The sequence below is a fragment of the Oreochromis aureus genome, linkage group 11, assembly GCF_013358895.1.
Source record: "Oreochromis aureus strain Israel breed Guangdong linkage group 11, ZZ_aureus, whole genome shotgun sequence".
In the NCBI taxonomy this organism is placed as follows: Eukaryota; Metazoa; Chordata; class Actinopteri; order Cichliformes; family Cichlidae; genus Oreochromis; species Oreochromis aureus.
Genome location: NC_052952.1, coordinates 19,664,715 through 19,682,099, shown reverse-complemented (window position 1 = coordinate 19,682,099; position 17,385 = coordinate 19,664,715). Strand labels below are relative to the sequence as shown.

The 17,385-nt window shown below is 41.7% G+C and overlaps 2 protein-coding genes across 2 annotated transcripts in view; one reads left to right on the top strand and one right to left on the bottom strand.

Annotated features, from left to right (window-relative positions):
- Positions 1-316: 316 nt before the first annotated feature.
- tmem67 (transmembrane protein 67) lies at positions 317-16,488 on the bottom strand. The gene is made up of 28 exons (XM_031753986.2): positions 16,244-16,488; positions 9,348-9,436; positions 9,151-9,241; positions 8,713-8,812; positions 8,371-8,434; positions 8,180-8,251; positions 8,009-8,071; positions 7,604-7,758; positions 7,410-7,515; positions 7,151-7,237; positions 6,094-6,159; positions 5,850-6,003; positions 5,374-5,494; positions 5,178-5,283; positions 4,933-4,989; positions 4,719-4,817; positions 4,531-4,629; positions 4,164-4,250; positions 3,952-4,051; positions 3,729-3,868; positions 3,494-3,634; positions 3,282-3,362; positions 3,083-3,199; positions 2,872-2,988; positions 1,147-1,254; positions 924-1,026; positions 694-836; positions 317-611 (listed from the first exon to the last, which is right to left on the bottom strand). The coding sequence occupies exons 1-28, from the start codon at positions 16,446-16,448 to the stop codon at positions 531-533; spliced, it is 2,952 nt and encodes a 983-aa protein (XP_031609846.1). The 5' UTR covers positions 16,449-16,488; the 3' UTR covers positions 317-530.
- Positions 11,334-17,385, top strand: part of tex10 (testis expressed 10) — a 35,194-nt gene continuing 29,142 nt past the window's right edge. The window contains exon 1 of the mRNA XM_039619410.1: positions 11,334-11,443. The gene's annotated coding sequence lies outside the window, so the exon portion shown is untranslated. The remainder of the gene's footprint in view (positions 11,444-17,385) is intronic.

The following is a 17,385-nucleotide window of genomic DNA, read 5'->3' as shown; positions in this document are numbered from 1 at the left end:
ACTGTATGAACAAAATAAAACAAACCCCCCCCACAAACATATATTTCTAATGGAATAAAATAAGCAGACTGATTTTTTAAATCTATGAGCATGTTTGATTCATCTAAAATCCAATGGTGACATGTAATAGTGTTGCTTACTGTCAACAAATTTCCACCAACATACCCAGAGATGTTAAATATATTGTGTTATAAATAATATTGGGTTCAAAAGAATATGAGCATGCACATCATCCTTTGTTTATATAGCTACTGGATACGTACTATTCTTTACCTAATAAATAAAATAAAATAAAAACAATGTCAGAACAAGATGATTTTCATGTCATAAAAACATTTAATCAATACAAAAACATCAAAAATATGTCAAAAAATTTGAATATTTACATCAAAATCTGCAGTGAAAACCACTTATTACAGAACCACTTATTAAAAGAAGTCCAAAAAAGGACAGAATCTGTAAACAGTAAACATCTGTGAAAGAAATGCAGCTAATTAACAAAGATGATATCAACTATTTAGCGACAAATTTTAAATTAGGAACCTCTCGTCCACCAGAGTCTTGTTGGCGAGGTTCTTCCTTCCCAAACTGTTACGCAAAAAGCGAAATATCTGTAAAGAACGAGATGGTTGATTACTGCGAGTACTTTTTAGGCAGTGCTGAGAACATGCAGTACAGACAACAAATACTGACCACTTGCTGCACGTATGTAAGCACAGCTGCAAGCACGAAACTCTGGGATCCAAGGTCGACGACACAGAAGAACAAGGTGTCAAAGATCAGCAGTGTGGCCTCGTTTCCATAATACAGCACGTTACTGAAGGTGTGCGCCTCATCTGCCACGAGAAGTGCAAACAGACATCATGTACACACACGTAGGCGGAGACAAACAAACTGAAATGTACTCTGGCCCAGACCATCACCATTGTAAAAGATGCTCTTCTCAGTGGGTTCAAGGAACTCCATCCCTATGACATTCTCAAACATCAGCTTGTCCTTCACTATGTAGTCCATGTCAGAGTGGGCCTTTTTAAATGATACGACATAAGACAGAAATAAGCAAACTGTTCTAACAGAATCAGGTCAGATCAAACTCTGCTGCTTTTAGTTTGCTGAGTGAGTTTATTCTTGAGTGTTTGTACTAACATGGTCAATAACAGATCCCAGGAAGTGGTTCATGGCCTGGTAAGCTTTGAAGTGTGGCTCGAGCGAGCTGAGCGCGGATGCGTCTGTTAGCCGTGATGGCTGGTTCCTCTGGAGGACAGGACACAATCAACTCCGTTAAAGGCACTTATAAATAAAAGTTACCAAACTGATAAAAGCTCTGAGAAAAAAAAACAAGAAAACCACTGCTTTGACTTCAAATCCAAAATGTTTATGAGTTGTACTGCAAAGACATCACCTGAAGCTAAAATTAGTCCGTGTGATAGTTTAATGCAACACCACAGACAGTATAAAACACGGGCGTAGCTAACCGTGATGTCGCCCACTTGTTTGGGGAGTCCTGTTGCCATCTTGGTGTTTTGAAATCAGATGTGGCGAGTGAGGGGTGGATCTGACTATTAAATCGGATGCTCATTGGTTAACGACTTGTCATTTCCAGCTCACTGTCAATGCTAAAACACTCTTCTTCTTAGGAGCTTGGAAAGAAAAGCGCCTGGACTTCTTTAAGTTGCTTGAAGGCGTTTCACCTCTCATCTGAGAAGCTTCTTTAGTTCTAGGGTCGAATGGTGGAGAGTCCCAGATTTAAGCCAAGGTATGAAAACGGGTGTAGGTCACAATCAGCCAAGGTTTCGGGTGAGCTCATTGCGAAAACTCCTCCCACCCTATCATGTGATTTCCTGAGGTCAAACGGCCCAGGATGTGAGTGGGCGTTAAGGCGCCTGGGAAGGGATCTCAGAACTGGATTATAGATGGCAGACAGTTGGTGTCGTAAACCACCACCTCTGTTCAAAGATGGTCATTCACAGTGGACATAAGATGGCTTCTTTCACTCCTCTTTCAAACCATCTGTCTTCTCTGTGCAAAATGCGAACATTGGCATCCTCGAAAGAGTGACCTTTGTCCTTTAGATGCAGATGGACCACCGAGTCTTGTCCCGTGGAGGTGGCTCTTCTACGTTAGAAGAGCCACTGTTTTCACACCTTGGCTCATGTGATTAGGTAGAGGATCATTAGGGGGTCCATTGCCCCTCTTGGGGGGAAACTCCCACAGGGCTTAAATCTGGGACTCTCCACCATTTGACCCTTAGAACTGAAGAAGCTTCTCGGATGAGAGGTGAAACGTCTTCAAGCAACTTAAAGAAGTCCAGACGCTTTCCTTTTCAAGCTCCTTAGACCACAATGTCCTGGATGACTGAGAGCCTTCACAGACATAAAACACCCTTCCTGAAACTTAGAATGACTCAAAGATACAAAACACACTGAATGTTTTAGTCAGTATGACCTGAAGTCAGTGACTGAGACCTTAAAAGTGAACAGGAAAGTGTTTAGGGAGGTTTGGACGGAGGGTCTATTTCCCATAAACTTTTTACAACCACATCTCTCACCCTCTGGTGGCCTTAAAAAAGAATGCAAGCTTAAAGTTGGCTTCAGTTTTCAACCCTGGGAACCACATTTTATACGATTTGTGTAAAACCAATTTCTACCAGAACACTGTGCAGTGATATGCAAAGATATGCAAAGAAAAGAAGCCAAATAAAAGTAAATCCATGGCTGTCTGTCAAGTTCAATTCAGACAACTGCTTTAAACACATTTTCTTCTCTCTTATTAGAGGGCTGGGCAGCTGTACTGATCAGTCTGCAGACAAACAGTACCATTAAACAGACCATTCATAGCTGAGGTGCAGACATGACCGTGGTCAGGACTTACCCTGCTGATTGATTCCTGTATCCTTTTATACTGCAACCCCAGACGGCCGGTAAGAGACACCTGAAAGGTCTGGACTTCCGTGTTGGGGAGTAAACCCCTCTGAGCACACAGTGACTCCTTAAAAAAATAAAAAATAAATAATAAATAAAATCACATAAGTCAGCTGAAGACACTAGTGAGAAGTAGACTAAAAGCCTGTTGGTGTACATACGGCTTCTCTCCTCAAATTGTTGTTCATTTCCTCCATGTTTGTATCTGCATGTCCATGAACTGAACGGCCATGAATGTAGTAGCCAAAGCAGCGATATGATAAGATAAACACAGAAATCTGCACAGAAAAAAAGAAAGAAAAATGTTTATCCAAGCCATAAAGACAGGAAAAATGGTTTCATGTAATGCGCGCTACTTACATTACTGACTGAGCAGAGATCTACAAACTGACGGATTTTGTCCTCCACAAAGTGTGCATAAAACACAGTGAAGAAAATCACCTGTAGGGTTTAAAGGACATCTTTTACAAGGGGTTCATAGGGGTACATTTCACTCATATGTTATGAAAGAACGAGGTGAAAATGGATTGTGAAGGAAAGAAAAGTTAAGTGAGCAAATGGAGGCTGTGCACCTGCAGAAGTCCAATGCACAGCCACAGTGTGGCTGCCACACCATAGCGCAGCGTCAGGCTGTATGAGGGGGTGTATTCTTCGGGAGATCGCTGTAAATTTGACCAGGGGTCCCTCAAGGCCAGGTTAGAGAAGCCCAGCACCTAGATAAGGCAGGATGGCATGTCAGCAAGAAGAATTTGAAATGTAGCAAAAGCTGCAAAATGAACTAAGGGTCCATAATTGTGGGAGATGTACCTCAAGGAAGAAAAGCACAGCCATGATCTGAAAAGTCGGACTGATCTTGCGGATGGTCTGAATCTCGTTCCATTCATTGGCCACAAAATAAGTCCTCCAGATGCTGACCGGCGAGGTGTCATGTTTCGACTCGCCACTCACTGAAACAGTAGTCAATGTGGAGAATTATTTTAAGCAACTAGTCATTTACCACTTATGAAGCTAAAAGTAAGCATGTTGATACCTGGCACAGATCTGTTAGTTTTAGTTCGTGGCCTCTCCCAGTCAATGAGAAATATATCAACCGTCACCTGCAGGGCCAGCTTATGGAGAAACTGGACAGCCTGGACACAATCACACCAAATAACACATTTTCAGTATTCCAGGTTGAAGCCTACCATCTAGTTTTCAGCAAGGATACTGCTCATTGTTATATCTGCTCAGCTGGTATCTAACCTTTAGAGCAAAGGCGCAGCCGATGTATGTCACAAACTGCTCCTCCTGAGCCGGCAGTGGTAACAGGACTGACACAAACCGTTGGGCCTAAGCAGACACAGACCCAAATAAGTACCAGAAAGCAGCCAGCAATCACTACATCTAAATATTAACAGTGCTGATAAGGAAAGGTAGAGGAGGAAAAAGACTCGCCTTTAATGTCTAAAGAGTGGAGAGAAGAAAAGAAAAGCTGTTAAAAGCCATGCAAAAAGACTGAAGTGGAAAAAAACTAGAGAAAGGAGACATTGACATTCATATTAAAGAGCTCACAAGAATATAAAATAATCCTATAAAAGAAAGACTTGCTGTTTAAGGGAATGAGACATACCTTGTAAAAGATAAGCCAGTAGAGTCCAGTTCCCACAGTGACAGCAAAGAAAACATTGGCCAGGTCACCAGCATAAAACAACAGAAACTTCACCATTGTCTGAAGCAAGACAGGAGAAACCAACATTACTTCATGTGGTTACAGCAACAGATAGTTCTGAAGTAGATTAAACGATAAAGGCACCGTACCTCCAGATCAATGAGGGAAGATGCAATCCTCCTCTTCCAGCTGATGGTCTTCAGCAGGGAGTAGAGCACGGCCACCCCACCCAACACACCCAGAGCAATCTAAGCACAAAAAAAAATCAGAGTTGATCCTGCATCGCTTTGTGCTGTAACAGCAGCCGCGTACAAGAACTCCTCCTCTATGTTTCATCAACATTTCTTTCAAACTTTTACTCACATCTGTCTTTAAGCGAGCCTCACTCTGATCCATCTCATACTCTACAGCAAAGGTTGTCTAGAAGAACACAAATTAATTCAGTGCAAACACTCAAAAACTTGCTTTGAGATAAACAAATCAACTAATTTAGTCAAACTTAACAACTGAGATCAAGGAATTAGGTGTAATCGTCAAAATTAAGCTTTAAACTGAAGCATAATTATGTCGGAGGTCCTCAACAATCTGTGAGTGTGCAATACACTCACAGCCACAGTTTGAGCGTTGAGATCTGTGATGAGAACATCTGTGTAGGTCACAGTCATTAGAGGGGGGAACACCTTCCCTTCCTGGGTTCGTGGAACCAACTGAAACCTACCAAACACGTCTCATCAACACCAGCAAAACCATCAGTAAGAACTTATAAAGAACATGAGTTTCCTTATTTCCACAGCGGAAGCCTACCTTATTTTAACACTGCTGGCTACACGGATGACTTTAGGCTGAGAACTTGTGCTCTTTTCTCTTCCGCTCAGGGTGTCGACGAGAAACATTCGTCGAGAGAAGTACCAGTTGTTCATGCTCTCTGTATAAAAACAAAATTTTTCTAAGGAATGCAAGCAAAAACACACTTATAGCTGTGAAAAAGAATTTACCCCCCTCCTTCTTATTTTTTGTTGCATATTTGTTACACTTATGTGTTTCAGGTCATCAAACAAATTTTAATCAGAAGAAGATAACCTGAGTAAACACAAAATAATTCTGACACAGTGCCAAGTAAGGTTGGATAGCTTTTTTTCCCCTTTAATAAACCATCATTTAAAAACTTAATTTTGTATTTACTCTGTCTACCTTTGATTAAATTTTGCTTGATGATCGGAAACATGTAAGTGTTTGTAAGGGGGCAAATGCTTTTTCACAACAGTCTATATAAATCCAACCTTGGTTGATGAATCGTCCATTGTATTGCTGGTTCTGGATCAGTGTGGGCAGGGGTAGAAGTTTTGTGTTTGCTCCTCCACCGAGGTCCAGGAAGACGTCATAGAACAACGGTTCGGGGTGGGTGGCAAACAGCTGTGCTACTGAGAGAACACACTGCGGACACAGAGACAGCTTATATTACCACTCAGCATTTTAGAGAGTATGTATTATTTCTCTGAGTCAAGTGAAATAAAAGAAACTCACACTTTCTTTGTAAGCTGTCCCAAAGCTGAAGGCTGCTGCCTGTTTGGTTTTTGGCTGTGGACAAAGCTAAAAGAGCGAGGAGGGGAAGAAGACAACATGCTTAACATGGAAAAACTCTTTTACTTAAGTGGGAATCACAGAAAAAGTTAACAAAACTATCGGAATACTTCATGTAAAGGATAACATCATGACACAGTGATTCTGTTACACTCAATACATCGCAAGACAACAATCTGCAATACAATTAGACGTCTTTACAGATAAACAAAAACCAACATTAAAAGGGAAATATTCACTGTTTCGTTTTCTTATTAATAATAAACTCACAAAATGTCCCAATTTACAATTACAATTTACATTCACTGGACACTTTAAACAGTCTTAATTCTTCATGGCACAAATTCGACAAGGTGCTGGAATCATCCCGCAGAGATTTTGGTCCATATTGACATGACAGCATCGCACAGTTGCTGCAAATGTATTGGCTGATAATACATGATGTGAATCTCTGGTTCCACCACATCCCAAAAGCGCTCTACTGGATTGAGATCTGGTGACTGTGGAGGCCATTTGAGTACAGTGAGTTCACTGTACTCAAATGGCCTCCACATAACACCATAACTGGTTGTTATGTTGAAGAAACCAGTTTGGCTTTGTAATATGGCATGTTAGCCTACTGGAAGCAGCCATCAGAAGATGGGTACATTGTGGTCAACAACCATGCTGCTTTCAAAGTCATTTCACCTTTCTTTCTCATTGTAATGCTCTGTTTATTTTCCAGCAGGTTGTCTTGACCATGTCAACCTGCCAAAATGCACTATGCTGCTGCCATGTGATTGACTTATTGTACATAAAAAAGTGGCCAGTAAATATTAATTAATCTTTGTTTTACATTTTACACCCATTCAAATAATATGTGCTAACTTAAAAAGTCACTACAAGTTTTTGGTGCAAAGACATTTGGACACTTTGAGGATTTGCCTCTTTAACAGCCTCTGCAGGTAGGTCTAATTTTCTAAGGGGCTGTGCTGTAGAGTAAGTATTCAATGGGTTTTACCTGCAGATTTTGTCCTCCTACTTGCTCCCATCTGAGGAACTCTCCTCTGACATCGTAGACAGCAGCAAGCAGTCTAAAGTCTGTGTTCTGACAAAAACACACACAACAAAAAAGTCAATTAAAAGAAAATTTAGCTTTTTAATTTTACATCACAATTTAAGGTGCCAAGAAATGTTTATGTAATGCTATTATTTTCTCTCACAGTTCTTTTTATTACTATTCTGTTTTAATTTGAAGAGGCTTAAAGTCAGTCACTCACCTTGTTTTTACCTCTGAAGCTAAACCCAATTGGAACAGGATCAGTCTGCATGCGACTGGCAAGTCCTGGTTCATCCCCGTAATAAAGCCACGGCAGATTAGCTCTCCTGAAGAGTTGTGAGCATTCACTCAGGGTAAACTACAACAGGATTCATTCATGTTTACGGAAAGGTCACATAATTTATACATGATTACCAGTAAGAAATGCCTTGGGTTGAGCTCAGAGCACCCATGAATCTGAAGATGGTGTTGAAGAGTCCACAGGCATCTGTAGATGCACTGCTGAAAGAGTGCATGTTCATCACACACATGTTTCCAAGAGCCTGACACGCTGTCAGGTTGGAGAAGCCCTGTAGGAACACGACTTGTTTACACAGCACTAATAAATACATCAGAATAATACCGGCACACAGCACTCATAACTCAGCACATTACACGTATTTTAAAAGCCACCTCAGGGGTTGGCTTTAAAAAAATCACATGTGACAAGTGACATAGTAGGGACATTGTTTATGACAATATTGGAATGTGACTTGAACTTGCTTTCAATGATTTTTCAATAAAGGATTACTTATAAAATACATAAGATCTTGGAATTACAAAGCAAGCTGAGGAAGAGGAGTAGAGGTTTTCCAGGAACCAGGCTGACTGGACACTGAACTTCTGCAAGGGGAAAAACAGATCAGAGTTAAAAAAAAAAAAGAAAGAAAGAAAGAAAGAAAAAAAAAACATCAGAAAATTTACCAAGAAATCAGAGAGAAGGAGACTCACCAACTGAGAATAAGTGACAGTAGGATTGACATTGGTGGAGAGGATACCAGGAGGGAAACATAAACCTCCTCCCTGGGGAGAGAGAAAGAAAGGTAAATTACAAAATAACCACAGATGAAATCCCAGAGCCTCTTAATTTAATGATGTGGAATATTTAAGATGGCAAAAGGGTCAAGATTGTCTGGACTCACCGGGACGTTAGGAGATTTACATGCACAAGAGGTGTTAACGTAGGCAGCCAGACATCTCTCACACCTAAAAGGCAATTTTAGGTATCACTCCATTTCTCACATACCATACAAACAAGATCTGCAGTCAAGGCAGACTTTACTACAACTCAGACAGAACTAGCAGGAGTAAAAAAAATGTCTGTGCATACAAAAAGAACGCTACGTCTAGATAAACATTTTAAAATCATTAATGCTGCCTTTCTATGCAACAGTGGAACAGCGAAATCATCCATTTCATTCAAAGTACAGTCTGTGATGTAAATCTCTTCAAATAAATAGATTTTATTCAGACAAAATATGTACCTGTCTCCATTCCTGTTGGGTACTGACAAAGCAGGACTGTCTTCATCGCACGTTTCACACCTGGCCTCTTCCAAGAGGGTACCATTGAGACCTCTTTCCACTGAAAAACAAAAACAGGCCACACTCAACCTTTCATCCAGCAAATACACAATTATTAAGCTTTTCCATTCAATTTATCAACTGCTTATTAGTTTGAGAGGGAGATTTACTCTGCACAGGTTGCTAACACAGGTTCACAGACAACCATGCACATTCACATTTCATGTCTTCAGGCTGTGCGATGAAGCTGGAGAGAGCTCGCACAAGCACAGTAAGAAAACACAAACTCCACACAGAAAGGTCCCCAGCTGGATGGCAGATTCAAACACATTACCTTCTTCTATGACAGTACCAACCACTGTACCACTGTGTACTGCATTCCTATTAACAGTGACTCACCCAGGACATCACCAGGGGGGCACTGGCACTTTCCGTCATTATTGAGGCCTCCTGGACAGCGAATACAACCAAACCCATCTTTTGTGACGCCCTGTAAACAAAAACAGAGAGCACTGTAAGAGCTCACATAACCTAAGATACAAACTATCTTACATGAAATTTTAAAAAAAGGAAAAAAAGTGAAAGACTACACGTACCGGTTTGTCTGGGAGACATTTCTCACAAGAAATGGACGCTTTATCAGTGGTGACAGTTTTGTATCCACTCTGGCAGACACAGCTCAGTCCTGAAAACAGTAAGAAACACAATTTAAACTTTGAGGGAACACTGGAAATGTTGCATAGCTTTCAGCTCAGACATATTAATGCAATGACAACCCCCCCAAAATGTTTTAAACAATGTTTTAACAGTGTTTTCATGTGGTGTTTGTGCTGTGTTTTGTATTCTCTTTTTTTGCTGTTTTACTGGTATACACTGAGAGCCACATTTAAGGCAAACTTCTACTGCTTTGAAACGGACAGCAAAGTTTTCTGATTCTGAAACCTCAGGCTCTCGTTCTTTACTAGTAGTAATAAAAATACTAGATGTAAATAGAGGGTGCAAAAAAAGAATAACCAGGGAAATGCTACATACAAAAAGTCATCATCACATTGCTCTTTAGCGGTGTTAGAGAGGCAAACTAAATGGTGGAGGACATACTCGTGTCTCCTCTTGTAGGTGAACTGTGTTCATGCAAAATGATCTGAATTTTATACGTTTTTTTTTACAAGTAAAGACCAAGCGAGGAAGTGTCCCTGTCACAATGTGTCACAAAACAATGGCAGGCACACATCCTCCTTGATTGGCAGGTTTAGTTGCATGTATCTCGTGTTCTTCAGTCTTTTTTGTATGTGTTTTTGTTCTTTCTCAAGGAATTGTTTCTGCAGTTTCTGCAAACAGAATAAAGAGCAAATACACAGGATACAGGATGTGATTTCACAAGCTTTGATCTGCACATCCTCTACTGAGTTTTCTTTTTTTTAAATGAAAAAAAGGGGACAACATTTATCTTCCCCTCTAAGTTTAATGCTGTCTGTAGGTCAAATGACAACGAAATGAGAATCCAACTTTTCACTGCCAGTGCTCCTAAGTAGCCCTGTAGTCCTGTATCCTTCTAAACCCACACTGATCCATGCATAGCTCTTCAATCAGCAGCCAACAAGTGCCAAAAGACATTTGGAGCATAAAAACCACCCCTGGCTAAATAAATGAAAACAATTCAGAGCAGCAGACTGTCATATTTTGTCATAACCCTAAGCCTAACTACAAGTACTTACTGAGTGTCAAACTGATAATCTACATCAGAAATTATTATTGAGGAGAAATATGCAAATTCTTATTTCAATTTGTTGTGCTGTTTGTTGGCTTTGAAAGTGATGGCATAACTGCACTGATGAGCCGTTAAGGAGGGGCAAACACACTCGGATGTGAAAAGATTAACCCTAATCACACTGTCACTCACTGTATGAATCAGAAGTCAGAACCAAGTCCTTGATGCTGGATTCCTTTAAAAGCAAAGAGTTTTCATAGTCTAGATAATCTGCTGTGGTCTAGTTCTCTATTAATTTAAGTACTGTGCAAAAGTCTTGAGGCACCCCCCATGTCTTTATATTTTGCTTCCAAGGAGCCAGATCTTCTTGTAATTATTTTTACAAGCTGCCTTGAACAATAGTTCTTCAGTTTTTCTCAGTGTAATCCTTATACCCGACAATTTTTAGATGATTCACATATGAATCATTCAATCATAAAAAAACCCCACCCCATCAAATGGTATTTCAGTCAGTGGTGTCAGAGATCTTGTGAAAATTGAAGGAATTCGGAACACAGAACTACCATCAGCTACAGCAACGTCATTAATTTATTTTCTGTGGTGCCTATAACGGGAGACGAACCAAGACATGCCTGAAAGCGAGAGCCACGTGCGAGCTACCGATGCCGATTTTTAGTTAACAACAACCTCCATGTTTTGCAAAAACAGCCAAGAAAACTGTCCCCACTAAAGGTGGAAACGACAAACTTGTTTCATCAAGTGAAGCAAAAAAACACCGCATGAGTACATAGAGGGTGTGACGGCACAGGAGGAGGAGATACGAGCAGCTGGAGATGTGCGACACAAACTAAACAAATTACTCAACAAAGTGCTGTAGCACTCGGTAGCTTCACTTCATATGACAGGAAGAGCAAACGGCGGGTGGAAACCACTGATTCGCAGCTGGTTAAAAAATAAAACTCGACACAGGATACAACATCCCAGGTAGAAAATATTTCTTCAGTTTTTAAATTTTATTATGTGATAACATTGTTCAGCTCCCGGAGTTACACAGTTAAGTTACTTTTGTTATTGTTAAACTAAAGTGTTGGGCAATCGTGTAATAAAGTGAAAGCACTACCTGTTATGCTTTTTTTCCTTCTTACATTTGATTTATGTGGTGTCACTATAATGCTGCTCCTGCTGGCACTTTGTGGGAAAGGATTCACACTTTGAGTTCAATGGTTTCAGGGTCTGATTGGGAAAAGGAGGGAATAAAACATTCAACATTTCTCACTGCTTCATCTTGACAAAGATGTGATGAATGAGAAAATATGGTTTGAGTTATAAAATGGTTTTAATGCCTGACTTTTGCCTAGATTATGGGCACAAATCATGTTGGTGTACAACATAGAAAAAAAGAAAATGTAACTATTGTGATAAAGTGAGCTTGAATTTGCCTTAAATTATGTGGGTAAGAGGTCAGAGAGGACGGGAGAAAAATTAGGATGGGCCTCAACAAGCAAGCTGTGTTTGGTAAGAGGAGAGAAAGAAGGGGGAAAAAATGGGAGGAGAGAGAACAGGTGAAGTGCCTGACAAATGAGTATAAAAGAGGGCTCTTAGGAAGGTTGTTCTTCCTCTAGTTTCCTGCAATGGCTAGAGAAAATACATCAATACATCTTTTCCCATTTGACAATACAAAAAACAAAACAAAACGAGGGTCAGCTTTTCCACAGTACTATACATATATCATACACCCACAAAGTTTGGGGAAGCATTAGATAAGCTCTTTGCCATGTTTCTGTTTACCAACATGCCTTGAGTTTTTGTGTCTTTTAAATATCTTAATTATACAGCAACTTGGTCAAAGGTTGTTGTTTTAAATGTGTTATATATATATATATACATATATATATATATACATACATACATAAAAAAAAACAAAAAAAAAACAAACCACCCAGCACGCCCCCTGCGGGCGGTTTATCCTTCAAGCTCGGGTCCTCTACCACAGGCCTGGGAGCTTGAGGGTCCTGCGCAGTATCTTAGCTGTTCCCAGGACTGCGCTCTTCTGGACAGAGATGTCCGATGTTGTTCCCAGGATCTGCTGGAGCCACTCGCCTAGCTTGGGAGTCACCGCACCTAGTGCTCCGATTACCACGGGGACCACCGTTACCTTCACCCTCCACATCCTCTCGAGCTCTTCTCTGAGCCCTTGGTATTTCTCCAGCTTCTCGTGTTCCTTCTTCCTGATATTGCTGTCATTCGGAACCGCTACATCGATCACTACGGCCGTCTTCTTCTGTTTGTCTACCACCACTATGTCCGGTTGGTTAGCCGTCACCATTTTGTCCGTCTGTATCTGGAAGTCCCACAGGATCTTAGCTCGGTCATTCTCCACCACCCTTGGGGGCATCTCCCATTTTGACCTTGGGACTTCGAGGTTATACTCGGCACAGATGTTCCTGTACACTATGCCGCCACTTGGTTATGGCGTTCCATGTATGCCTTGCCTGCTAGCATCTTGCACCCTGCTGTTATGTGCTGGATTGTCTCTGGAGCATCTTTACACAGCCTGCACCTGGGGTCTTGCCTGGTGTGATAGACCCCAGCCTCTATGGATCTTGTACTCCGAGCTTGTTCTTGTGCTGCCATGATTAGTGCCTCTGTGCTGTCTTTCAGTCCAGCTTTGTCCAGCCACTGGTAGGATTTCTGGATATCAGCCACCTCCTCTATCTGCCGGTGGTACATACCGTGCAGGGGCCTGTCCTTCCATGATGGTTCCTCGTCTCCCTCCTCTTTCTTGGGTTTCTGCTGCCTGAGGTATTCACTGAGCACTCGGTCAGTTGGGGCCATCTTCCCAATGTATTCTTGGATGTTCGTTGTCTCATCCTGGACTGTGGTGCTGACACTCACCAGTCCCCGGCCCCCCTTCCTTCCGCTTAGCGTACAGCCTCAGGGTGCTGGACTTGGGGTGAAACCCTCCATGCATGGTAAGGAGCTTTCTTGTCTTGATGTCAGTGGCTTCTAGCTCCTCCTTTGGCCAGCCTATTACCCCAGCAGGGTACCGGATCACGGGCAGGGCGTAGGTGTTGATGGCCCGGATCTTGTTCTTACCGTTCAGCTGACTCCTCAGGACTTGCCTGACCCTCTGCAGGTATTTGGTGGTTGCAGCCTTTCTAGCGGCCTCTTCATGGTTCCCATTCGCCTCGGGATCCCCAGGTACTTGTAACTGTCCTCTATGTCTGCAATGTTGCCTTCTGGTAGTTCAATCCCCTCAGTTCTGACTACCTTCCCTCTCTTTGTTACCATCCGACTACACTTCTCCAGTCCGAACGACATTCCAATGTCATTGCTGTATAGCCTGGTAGTGTGGATCAGTGAATCGATGTCTTGTTCACTCTTGGCATACAGCTTGATGTCATCCATGTACAGGAGGTGGCTGACAACTGCTCCGTTCTGTAGTCGGTATCCGTAGCCAGTCTTGTTAATGATCTCACTGAGGGGGTTCAGGCTTATGCAGAACAGCAGTGGGGACAGAGCATCTCCTTGGTAGATCCCGCACTTGATGGTGACTTGTGCTATGGGCTTGGAGTTGGCCTCTAGTGTTGTACGTCACATCCCCATTGAGTTCCTGATGAAGGCTCTTAGGGTCCTGTTGATCTTGTACAATTCTAGGCATTCCAGTATCCAGCTGTGGGGCATTGAGTCATAGGCCTTCTTGTAATCAATCCAGGCAGTGCACAGGTTGGTCAGTCTGGTCTTGCAGTCTCGGCTGACTGTTCTGTCTACCAGTAGCTGGTGTTTTGCGCCTCTGGCATTCTTGCCAATCCCTTTCTGTGCCCCACTCATGTATTGACCCATGTGCCTGTTCATCTTAGCTGATATGATGCCTGACAGGAGCTTCCATGTAATACTGAGGCAGGTAATTGGTTGGTAGTTGGATGGGACCGGTCCCTTCTTGGGGTCCTTGGGGATCAGGACCGTCCGACCTTCGGTTAGCCATTCCGGGTGTCTCTCGTTAACTAGCAGCTGGTTCATTTGTGCTGCCAGACGCTCGTGGAGTGCAGTCAGCTTCTTCAGCCAGTAGGCGTGAACCATGTCGGGCCCTGGTGCTGTCCAACTCTTCATACTGGAGACCCTTTCTTGGATATCTGCCACTGTGATGGTTACTGGACCCTGTTCAGGGAGGTCGCTATGGTCTGCCCTCAGATCCACTAGCCACTGAGCTTTGCCGTTATGGGTTGCGTCCTTCTCCCATATGCTCTTCCAGTATTGCTCCGTCTCCAGCCTTGGTGGTGCTGTTCTCTTATTGTTCCCTTGCCACTGAGAGTACACCTTTGCTGGTTCTGTGGAGAACAGCTGGTTTATTCTCCTGCCTTCTATCTCTCTGGTGTACCTCCTCAAGCGGCTGGCCAAGGCTGTGAGTCTTTGCTTGGCAGTTTCCAAGGCCTCAGGTATGGACAGCTTATATATATACACACACACACACACACACACACACATATATATGAATTTTTAATTTTTACTTATCTCCTTCCCCTCACCCCTGGTTCTGACAGAGGTGTTTTCCTGTTAAAAGAGAGTTTTTCCTTCCCATTGTCGCCAAGTGTTTGCTAATAGGGATTCATCTGATTGCTGGGGTTTTCTCTCCAGTATTGTAGGGACTTTGCTTTGAGGCAACTGTAGTTGTAATTTGGCAATATAAAAATAAAACTGAACTGAGTCAATTATGAACATAGGATTAGATGTGTAATAATTTATGTACTGGATTACTTTGATACCGAAGATTTCTTAGAAATATCAGGCACTTTCTGAAGCGTGCCCATCCTTGGCCATAGTCTGTTGGATATCAGCTCATAATTATGACAAAGGTTTCTCATAACTGGGATCTTGGATCAAGTATGCAACGGGATCTTTTATTTAGGACAGTTTAATTACAACCTAAAATGTTGGAGACAAAGTTAGTGAGGCAAGGCTGAGATGGTTTGGACAGATGGTGGATAGTGGGTACACTTGACAAAGAATGCCGAATGTGGAGCTGCAGGTTAAGAGGAAAAGATGACCACAGAGGTTATTGATGGGAGAGGACATGCAGGATTGATGTGACAGAGGAGAATGCAAGGGATACAGTGAGATGGCGGTAGATGATCTGCTTTGGTGACCCCTAAGGTGAGCAGCTAAAAGAAAGAAGGAAAAAAAAGTACAACTAAAATGAAGACCTATATGTTACAAAATAAGGTTGAATTTACAATAAGATTTCTTTATGATCAAAGTAATCCACAGTAGTTGAGAATACACAGCAAATGGTAACTGGGGCAAAACGGAGTACTCATGTTAGAAGCCATCATTAGTTTGAAAAATGTACATTTATAAATTATAAAAGAGCCATCTATTTAGCTTCCTCTCAGATTATCACAAGTCAGAAGGCTTACAGCAAGCAGGCCTCTGAAAGCAGTGTTTGTGTCCTCCTGTGCTCTCCAAGCGCAGCTGGCTGCTTTGTGCTCTTGTTTGAAATAATATTATTTGCATGTGATCAGCTTTGATCAGCATTACTTATATTTCAGCTCAAACCTGCTGTCTAACTTTACTTAACGTCAAACAGACTCCGTGCATTCCCCTTTATCTCAGCAGCGTGCTAGCTCCTGAGCTCATTATTTTTGCACCGTGCACCCTAGCTTACTTTGGCTTCTTTGTGGTTAGACTTAAACTTTATTTGATCAGCGGTAAGATACTTTTATTTTCAAAGTGGCGTCGTTTGCTCGATTCCGGTGATGCGGTGTGATGATGGTGAGGTTAACCGACCTGTTGTGCTCCGCCGCTGATTTGGACCGCACCTCACACACGACAAACTCGAAATATCGAAAAACTCCTCCGCGCCGCAGTCTGATGGGGTCCTGAAGGGGATGGTGAACGGCTGGCACCACAGGAGGTCGATGTACATTAAAATAAACAACGTTACAGGCACTTTGTGTCTGATAACGAGAAACGGTAGCGTCTCCGTCGCCATGGTAAACAACGTTCTTCCCTTTTTTACCCACAGTGCTTTATGCGACGTGATGACGTAATGACGCAAATGATAAAAAAAAAAAAACTACCTGAAATAAAACAGTTAAATTAATTAAATATTAATTAAATATTAATATTAAAAATATTTCTATATAAAATACTTTTTTATTTTAGGGGAAATCAATTAGTATTAATCTGACCATTATTTTAGCTCTATTAGAAATTCATAAAGTGGATTTTCTTCATATATAAGATGTAACTTTATTTAAATGTGTACTTAAATGTAAAAGTTTCGAATTCTGTCTAGTCCGATCCACCCCAGTGAACACGTTAACACCTTTAGCTCTGGTCTCCTGTCTGTTTGTGAGTACAATAAATCATAGTAGGTCTGACTGCAGTCTTCTAAACCTTGACACCTCCCCTTTCACACTTGCTGCTCTACTTCACCCTGTCTGGTCTGGACGCCCTTCTTTACCTCTCTTTACCCCAAGTATTTAAACTCAGCTTTAATTTTTACACTTGCCTCCTACATTGTTCTAAATAACATAAAGTTACTTTCATCTGCTCCTTTATTCACAAGGGGCCACCACAGCGGGTAGTTTAAAATAAAATAAATAAGGTTTGTTTTTACCGATTTCACTGCAAATAGGCACATTGAAAACCTCCATTGCTTTAGGTACTGATAAAAACAAGCTGTAGATCTAACCAGATTTTCAGAAGAGCAAGATTTTATTAAATACACCTATTGCAAAGTAGTAACTACTTGTTTTTGTTTGGGTCATCAAGTATTTTTTTAACGTCTGAGTCATACGGGACTTTTGACAGGAAACATAATCTGCAGCTGCATCTTGCATTTCCACTTCCTTACACAAATTACGTATGTTAATATATCGGCATAGACCTCAGGGGAGGAGGGAACGCAACACTTAGTGATCAAG

Excerpts from the sequence above, each read along its gene's own strand:
- tmem67 (XM_031753986.2), bottom strand. The coding sequence starts at position 16,448 with ATGGCGACGGAGACGCTACCGTTTCTCGTTATCAGACACAAAGTGCCT. Across the intron at positions 7,759-8,008 it reads CCTCTTCCTCAGCTTGCTTT|GGCTTCTCCAACCTGACAGC; the intron begins GTAATTCCAAGA and ends GTGTTCCTACAG. Across the intron at positions 1,027-1,146 it reads TGGGATCTGTTATTGACCAT|GCCCACTCTGACATGGACTA; the intron begins GTTAGTACAAAC and ends TCATTTAAAAAG.